Source organism: Gymnoscopelus braueri (assembly GCF_963280865.1).
Source record: "Gymnoscopelus braueri genome assembly, chromosome: 15".
Lineage (NCBI taxonomy): Eukaryota > Metazoa > Chordata > Actinopteri > Myctophiformes > Myctophidae > Gymnoscopelus > Gymnoscopelus braueri.
In genome coordinates, this window is record NC_137620.1 from 18,105,703 (window position 1) to 18,114,806 (window position 9,104).

Consider the following 9,104-nt stretch of genomic DNA (forward strand, 5'->3'; position numbering starts at 1 on the left):
TACTCTCACAAAGTCATTGTCAATGTAAAGTTAGAGTAGACCTCAGTGTAAGAGAACAGGCAGTCATTTAACCACAGTTATACTTCAGTGGTTCTCAAACTTTTTTTTTTTTGGATTGCAAAAATAACTACAAGTGTCTATTTTCAAATACCTGATGCAGCCTATACTGTAGGTTTAAAGTGGTTAAACTGATATCGATCATATTCATTTTGCTTGGTCCCCCCTGGAACCCCCTCAAGGACCACTGTTGGTCCCTGGAACCCACATTGAGAACCACTGAACTGATTTAGCTGATTTAGCTGATTTGAGTCCCCCAGGGGACTGCATGTACTTGGCCCCTCCTTTTTTCCCCTTGTCACAGAAAATAGCTGATCTACAAGATCTATAAACTTGTAGATACAGGCTATTTTTGCCCGAGAATAGGGGCACTAGGGTTCATGTGGTTAAATCCTATACTAGGTATCACACTGATTTTTAGAAACATTGTATAATGAACTTTTGAACAGGTTTTATCCAAAATAGATATAACCTTGGGGGAACTTTATAAATCTCCATGTAAAACCGGGACAATGATACCTGATATCAGATCCCACAATCTGCCATATTATCTACTGCCACACAATAAAATTTGAAAACTGAGGATTTTACTCTATAAAGAGTCTTTATGCTTTATACTTTCTACTTACATTTTTTTGTTTGTAAACATAATATTTAAACAACATTTCCTCTTTCAGAAATAACTTTTCAATAAATATAAATATATCTAGAGTAATATAATTATATTCACAATAGCATTAAGTAAGAGCGGATACATTTATTCAACATTTACATTATGAAGCTGTAGGATATGGTAGAGTGCGGATTACATTTCCAATATTAGAGTGATTATGTCATCAAATTGGACAAAAAAGATACATTATAGAACATGTCAACAAGTGTAAAATGGAGCATTTTTTACTGCCTAGTATAAAATGCCATTACATTCTATTAAGACATGGCTTGTATTCACTTGGTTATGTAAATATTCTTTACAGTATGACATGGATAACAGCAATTCTTTAATGTAATTACAATTTCAAACAGACGAGCTTCTGCTCATTCACTTTGAAATCTCTACGGTCATAATTTGCAGAGGAGCCGTCTCCTTCCTCTCCGCCGTCAAAGAAGGGTCAAACGTGGGGTATATTTTGTCCTTGAAGCAGCAGTTGTTGTACGTAAAGATATGAGCCTTGGCCTCCACGTTATAGAAGGCTACCTTGCCCTCGTCGTAATCCACGTACACCCCTATCTTCTTGGGCCGGGGAGACAGCGATATGGAGAACGGCTTCTTCTGGGCGAACACCACGTACTGCTTGCCGTCCTTGTGACCCATGGCCCACAGGCCTTTCTCGGGGGACGGCGTGACGTACTCCCTTCTGTTCACCGTGCTGGAGGCTACGCCCAACACCCAGTTGGATTTCTCTTGAACCCTGACCTCCCAGTAGTGGCGGCCCATGTTGAAGCCCTGCGTCGCCAGGGCACACAGGTTCTCCGTGAACCTCAGGGGATTGGTGGGAACTTTTTGTTTCTTCGGGGACTGCTTGACTTCTTTCCCGTCCTCGGACACGATGAGCCAGGGTCCCGCGGTGTCAGGGTCGATGGTGATGTCCTCTGTTTTGAAGACAAGGAACTGGGATTAGAAATTTTGGTTTGCAGGGATATGTTGTGTTCTCAGTTTGAAGCGGCAATCCAATACTTATTTTATGTTTATGTTATAACGTTGTTGATGTCGTGGTGGAAACCTCTAGTTATACTTTTCATTGGTTAAATATTTATAAAACCCACAGACACACTCAATCACTTTCTCTTAAAATAGCAAAAATAGCAAATCTACAAGCTTGTAGATCGGCTATTGTTGTCTGACACTGCAACATGTGATGAGTTATTGCTTGCCCTATTACAATGCTAACATCTCGCATTGCATCACACCCCCCAACTCAAAAACATCATCCCGTGGCTATGAATAAAACATTATGTTAATGCAATGTTAGTACTTCTGCAGTGGTTGGAGGTGGTCTCCCAAAACTTCCATTGAGAAAGTTAGACCCTGGTTTCGGGTATAGGACACCAGGGTCTTGACAAGTAGTACTGCCTTAAGCTCATATTAAGCAAAATATCTTGCCAGGCCAAGTGGGGATTCCCTCTTGTCCAAGCAGTAGATGTTTGGTAGACTTGGGAGACCAAAGTTCAAAACTTGGGTAGGACATTAAACCTACGGCTTGCAGCTTAAAGCAAGTAAAATCTAATTTATACTTACTGTACTTGTAACAGTGTTGCTTGCAAAAACTTTACAGGTTTACAACGCAAACTTTAAGCCTGAAACTCAACTGGCTTTTGAAGATGGATGACTAAAATATGATTCAACATGAAGTTGACCACAACAATAAGTGTTACAAAAGGATTTAGGAGGTCAGAATTACCAGTCCAATTTCTTTAGAAATAGCACACAGAAAAAAATGCTTTTTATTTTAAAAAGTGATGTTTAGGGCGCGCTCCCACCAAGAGTTGGCTGGCCGCTGTTAAACGCAGGTTGTGCGCGGTCACAGTTTTTTGCAGCCAGCAGATTAAAAAAAACGCTGTGACGCACCTGTCACTCACACTCAAGATCGTCCCCGCAGCCCGCACGGCCTGCTGCCTTGAGCACCATGTTGCTTCCTGAATCTTGGGACGGTCCGCCTTCAACTCACCCGATTGGACAGAGGGAGAAAATCAGCGCCTGCCTCCAGCAGTTTTATGCTTAGTCGCGGAGAGCAGATAAACGCAAGGTCTGCGCGACAAGCGGAAAAATCTGCTCTTGCGTGAATCAACGCATTTGCATTGACAATGCATTGGCAGATTCTGCAAACAGCGGCCAGCCAACTCTTGGTGGGAGCGCGCCCTTAGGGCCTACCTATGCTGTAAACACAAGTTCCATACAAGTTTAATATTGAAAATTACACATACCGGCAAATAGCTGAATCTTCTTGAGCTCTGCAAAATAAAACACAACATTTTTCTCAGTTACTGTTATGACAATTATGTTCTTTATATTTACGCTTTACAAATCTGTTTACATTCTGTGTCGTGATTGGTCGAAAAATATTGTTTCCGGGGGAAATACGTGCAACGGAATTCCCGCCCCTACAGACACTCTGCTTTAGGTCGTGACCAGACTTTTCTCTTCGCAGATGAGTAAGGCTGGGAACGAGGCTACAGACATAGTGGCCAAGCCAGCAGTTCTCAAAATGGGGTCCAGGGACCCCCAGGGGTCCTTGAGGGGGTTCCAGGGGGTCCCCAGCTAAAGTAGTTAATATAGCATCCAAATCAGTTTAACCATATATATAGACCAATTATTTGTTTACTAACATTGAGACTGGATGCACAGGTGATTGTTTCACGCAATCAATTCCCAACCTGTTGTTTCGGGATGCGCTGGTTTCAGCACACCCCAACCCCCTCTTGTGTGTTGGCTAGTGAGGCGCGTCCTAGCGAGACCTGACAGAATGGGTTTCATTGCGCGCATAGGCTACTGGTTGCACGCATACTGGTTCTTATCAGTGTGACGTCGTCTGTTAAGGGGTCTATAAGCCTATATACTGTACATAGGCCATTTTCAAAAAAACATAATAAATGTGAAAGATTCTGAATATTTTAATATTTTAACAACACAAATATTGTATTGCCCCAGTGGCACAACATATTTTCACATAGTGGTCCCTGGCCAAATATGGGCGTCCTTGACATGAAATGTTTGAGAACCACTGGGTCAAGCGATACTAGCATCAAGCTTACCAGCGGCTCCCTGATTTTCAATTTCCACGTTGACGAATTCCCTTGCCTTGCCCAGAGCAGCTCGTATGCAGCCCAAGAAATCCACTTCATACACTGGGATGGCTGACCAGTTCTGAAGAGAGTGTGTGTGACAAATCTGGGTGTATTCCTGTTAAAATGTGAAAACTGGTTACATGTAGAGTAAAGCTTCCTTATTGTGTCTGTTCCATTATGTGAAAGAATACAATTAGGTTTCTACAGTAGATGTATTTCCATTTGCTTATAAAAATAATAGTGTGCGCTGTTTAAAATGCTGTAATGTACAGTCAGTACTTTTTTAAAACCGTGCTACAAACAATAAAACAATAATAAAGAAATAGAATAACAGTAAAAAAAAATACAAATACAATAAATAATGTACACGTACAGTATATAAGATAAAACTAGTTGGAAGAAATACTCACATGTTTTACTTAAGTAAAAGTATCAATACCCTGAAATAGTCTTTTACAAAGTCCGGTATTCACAATTTAGTAAAAGTAAAAGTAACAAAAGTATTGGCATCAAAATATACTTAAAGTACCACAAGTAAAAGTACTCATTATGCAGAATGAAGTTTTCAAAATGTATAAAAATCCTTTGAAAATAGCAGATCTACAATCTCACATGCGACACGTTGTGAGCTTGTAGATCGACTATTTTCAAATAGCCAAAGTTTAAATAGGGCTGAAGTGGTTATTGTATGTTTTGTGTCTAAAGTTTTCTAATAATTGTAGCGGAGATACTCCAGTAAAGTGAAAGTACCTCAAAATTGTTCTTAAGTACAGTACTTTAGATAAATGTGCTTAGTTACTTTCCACCACTGGATAAAACAGACCTGGAGCAGTGACATGTGGTCGTCGATCTGCAAGAACTGCTCCAGTTCGGCGTACTTTTTCTCCAGAACAGAGATCTCCTCCTGCAGTTCACGCACAAAGCCCTCAAACCTCCTCTGCACCGCGTCATGTCTCGCCTCCATCTCCTCCATCAGTGTGGTGTGTGTCCTCTCCAAGGACTCCATCAGAGTGCTGAACGCCTGGACACTCAACTCCATTTCCTTCTGCGCGTTATCCTAAAATAAAGACATAACAGATTAGCCACTTAACACTTTACATATCATGTGCATGCATGCAGATAATTCAGTGGTTGTCAAAGTGGGGTTTCAAGGAGGTCCCCACCAAAATCTGCATTACAATCAGTAACATCGGCTATTCTAAAAAAATATATTGGGAAATTATTTAAAAACACAAATTTGAAACATTTTAATAACACAAATCTTATTAGGCGGTGCCGGTGGGTCCCTAAGACAAAATATTTTCAGATGGGGGTCTGCGGCAAAATACACAATTTAAATTGGGGGTCCTCGACATGAGAACCACTGAGATCATTTGTACTTCGTAATTGCAATTTACGTGGTTGTCAATTCAGTTTATCTCTCCTTTACTTGTTATGTAACTCTGACTGAGTAGGCCTACATTTTCTGCATTCTGGCCTCTAGATTTGAGGGTGCATTAGATTATCACCAAACAATAATTAAAGTATTCTATTTTGTACATTATCTTACTTTTTTATCTTACACATATTTATTTTTATCTTACTACTTGTTAAGCTATTCTTATTTTTCATTCTTATTGAATCTTAGCTGTGCAGTATCTCTCTACTCTTACCTGTGCTTCATGCCTACTGTGGTGCTGCTACAGTATGACACCTGAATATCCCCCCTGGGATCAGTAAAGGTCCATCTATCTTAATGGTTATCAACAGTGCAATTGAAGGGTTTGGACGTTTGTCACCCAGCAGTGGAGAATACGTAGCTGTTGCTAACTAGATAAAAGGTGGGCCTAATGAAAAGGTACAAGCCACCACCACAAGAACACTGGATTTTGTTGCATTTTATTTTGTCCTTTCATTCCCGGCCTGAGTGCCCTGTCCATTCCATTCCATTCCATTCCATTCCATTCAACAATGCAGTGCAATTCAATGGTGCTTTATTGGCATGACAAAATAAAAGCGGTCTACTGTACGTGGTTCTTCAAATAAAGGGGAATATGTCTGTTATAGTCAAATGTGCATAGTCTTTGGTTAAAGGTTTTGAGAGTGCCTGCATATAACTCAGAGTGTAATCCCTGCATTGATTAGTTATCAGCCAGTTCACCTCCTTTCAAACTAGAGGCCTCTGTGTTCAAACTGAGGATTTTGCTCTCTGAAAATAATTTGTCTTCAGAGACTGTACCCACGCTCCTACCACCTTAGGTATTTTCAGCAGAGCCAAGGGCATGCCAATGTGCAAGCATGATAGACAGTATTGACACACCTAAAATCTTACACACCCATTACTATTTGTATTAGCTGCAGCTGTGTTGCGTACATCACTGTGCAGTGTGTACTATAAGGTCAGTGTTATGCAGCTTGCCATGTTTTTACCCTGCTGTAGTTTTTAACCTGAAGTGGAAAACAAACAAATTCAGCCTAGGGTTTCAAACCCCTTTGAAGTTTCTGTGTACCATTCTATCTTTTTAAGCACACATTCGACTGTTATGCTCTGCTTCACACCAAGTTTCCTGCAGCTTTAAATGGAATTAAACAACACATGGATATACTTATCACTGTATAATTATGTTTGGCAGTGTTTTTTCCACCGGGACCCCCGTACCAGATTTGTGTAGTTAAAATGTTTCACAAATATTTCACAAAAAAACATAAAATTAAAATAGCAGATCTACAAGCTCTCAACACGTCGCAACGCGTCGCATGGCAGCGCGTTGTGAGCTTGTAGATCGTCTATTTTCAAATAGCCGATGCACATAATTATGTTTAAAGTGCTCATGGGGCCTATAAATAGTCGCTTCTTTTGGGCTTGTTTCCATAGACCTAGGTTGCTTATTTCTCTTGCAAAATCTGGCAACGCTGACAGCCATGCAGCACATGGCATCGGCTGGAATCGATGTGGCAAGCATATGGTGGTCACACTGACTGACCGTTGACCCGTGCCCTGGCTGGCACAGTGTTTTTTAAATGGACAGATGGACATGCGTTTGAACCCACCCTGCTTCGTTCCATGCAACAGTTGATCTCCTCAACCCTCTTGTGTCTGTCTTTTATCATCAGCTCCACCTCCCTCTCTCTCCTCCTGATCTGGGACTGAGGGAAAGAGAGAAAAGAATAGATAGGAACAAAAGGAGAGTGATTAACTACAGTTGTACCCCTACGTGATTAACTACTGTATGCTTACAGTAGCCTACTGTTCTTTTTGCCCCGAACAGCAAACTGATTGACGTAATCTATCGAATAAAATAATTGATAATAGAAACATTTAAATACAGTAAAAAAGGTTTAGTTAATATAAAATACATTAAATAACAGATTGGCAGATTTTTTTGGCATCGATTCATTGATATATGTAAAATAAAAGATTATCAGGAATCTATATAAGAAAATAAGCAATAGTTGCAGACTTAAGGCGGTTACACACCGGCGAATATGCGAATATACGCAAAATTCGGACTCGTTCCGAATAATTAAAAGACGCTTTTTTCGCTCCGCGAAACTGGTGTGGAAGCTTGCATTGACTTTATAAGGTTTTAAAAATAAACGTATTATTCGCATGAAAAAAATCGCCCCGGTGTGTAAGGACCTTTAAGGTCATTACACACCGGCGATTATGCGAATATACGCAAAATTCAGACCCGTTCCGAATAATTAAAAGACGCTTTTTCGCTTCGCTTTTTCGCTCCGTGGAAGCTTGCATTGACTTTATAAGGTTTAAAAAAAAAACGTATTATTCGCATTTAAAAAACGCCCCCGGTGTGTAAGGAGCTTTATGGTTGAGTAAATAAATCAAATAGAAAAGTGCACATGCTCCTCGGAGGCCAGATCTCCGCCAGATGACCAACGGTTCAAGAGTTACTATATACTGTAAGGCCAAAATGTAAAGCAGCCTGGTATAGCGTGTATGTACTGTACTCTATAATACATGTAATGTACATATATATGGTTTGCTAAAAAAGTTCTCTAAAAGATTCAAGTTGATAGGCGAAGGCGTAACACATAATAATACAAAATGACACCTTCTGAATGATGGTAGGCTTTGTTGATACAGTAGAATGGTTAACACTACTACTAGACATTGGATTCTTTTTTTTAAGGAAATGAAAGCATTTATAAACGTCTATAAATGACAACTGTACATCTCACCATTTTTAGCTGTACCTCCGTCTCCACAGTCACCACTTGGTGCCGGCTGTGGTCAGTCTCGGCACAGAACTGACAGACAAACTCCTCCTCTTTTCTGCAGAACCATTCCAGGATCTTGTTGTGCGTCTTGCAGATCCTCTCTTCCAGGTTGTTCACCGGGTCGATCAGCGTGTGTTTACTCAGAACCATGGCCGTCTTGTGGGGCTCCAGGTGAGCCTCGCAGTAGGACGCCATGCACACCAGGCAGGACTTCAGGGCCTTGAACTGCAGGCCCACGCAGACGTCACATGGCACTTCGCCGGGTTTGGCCGCGCAGGCTTCGCCGATCGACACCGGCTGCTTTGGGTTCTTGTTTTTAAAGAACTCGACGACCTCCCGGAACGAGGTGTTGATCCGAAGTGCCGGTCGTTTGTAAAATGTCTCCTTGCACAGGGGGCATCGACACACGTCCCAGCTGTCCCAGTACGTTTCCAGACACGTCTTGCAGAAGTTGTGGCCGCATGGCGTGGACACCGGATCGGTGAACAGCTCCAGACATACCGAACAACGAAACTGATGCTCAGCCAGCGTCGACATGACTGCAAATACAAAAGTTAATCATGATTAGAAGGATACAAATGACTGCAGTATGGCATGGATGAAATTTTAATTGATTGAATAGATTAGATCTCCCAAATGAACTCCCTTACCTGCCAAATCGTTCAAACATGCAGACTAGACAAAGTAAACGCACTTGCCTGTGCCGAACATATCTGGTAAATGTGGAGCCACCTCCTCATACATGTACCTGTTCCTTGATCAAACTGGTTTATTGGTATGCCAGGCAGTTTCTAAGCACACGCAATGATACTATGAGGAAATAAATAATCAGCTTATCATGGTTGGGGAGAGTAGATGATTACATAATGCAGTGATACACAAATTGTAATTTAAAAATCTAGAAAGAAGAAAAAGGATTTCACGGAAACAAGTCTTGGAATAATCAATTTAATATGCAGATTATTATATCATCACTAAGAAATTCACATATTTTACGCTAGAAGACATGTCTACTTGTAGGCCGACTGTATGATCCATGGATG

The 9,104-nt window shown here is 41.0% G+C and overlaps 1 protein-coding gene across 1 annotated transcript; it reads right to left on the reverse strand.

Annotated features, from left to right (window-relative positions):
- Positions 1 to 788: 788 nt before the first annotated feature.
- On the reverse strand, positions 789 to 8,806 carry LOC308101670 (E3 ubiquitin-protein ligase TRIM39-like). Its single transcript, XM_080451107.1, has 7 exons — positions 8,712 to 8,806; positions 8,023 to 8,600; positions 6,874 to 6,969; positions 4,667 to 4,900; positions 3,811 to 3,958; positions 2,983 to 3,009; positions 789 to 1,650 (listed from the first exon to the last, which is right to left on the reverse strand). Exons 2-7 carry the CDS (start codon positions 8,596 to 8,598, stop codon positions 1,100 to 1,102), a joined length of 1,632 nt encoding a protein of 543 aa, XP_080307233.1. The 5' UTR covers positions 8,599 to 8,600; positions 8,712 to 8,806; the 3' UTR covers positions 789 to 1,099.
- Positions 8,807 to 9,104: the final 298 nt, after the last annotated feature.

What these genes read in the sequence shown, in the direction of transcription:
- LOC308101670 (XM_080451107.1), bottom strand. Translation starts at nt 8,598, where the DNA reads ATGTCGACGCTGGCTGAGCATCAGTTTCGTTGTTCGGTATGTCTGGAG. An exon ending in TGAAAATCAGGGAGCCGCTG is followed by an intron (nt 3,010 to 3,810) that starts GTAAGCTTGATG and finishes TTTATTTTGCAG; the next exon opens with AGCTCAAGAAGATTCAGCTA. An exon ending in GAAGATTCAGCTATTTGCCG is followed by an intron (nt 1,651 to 2,982) that starts GTATGTGTAATT and finishes TCTTCAAAACAG; the next exon opens with AGGACATCACCATCGACCCT.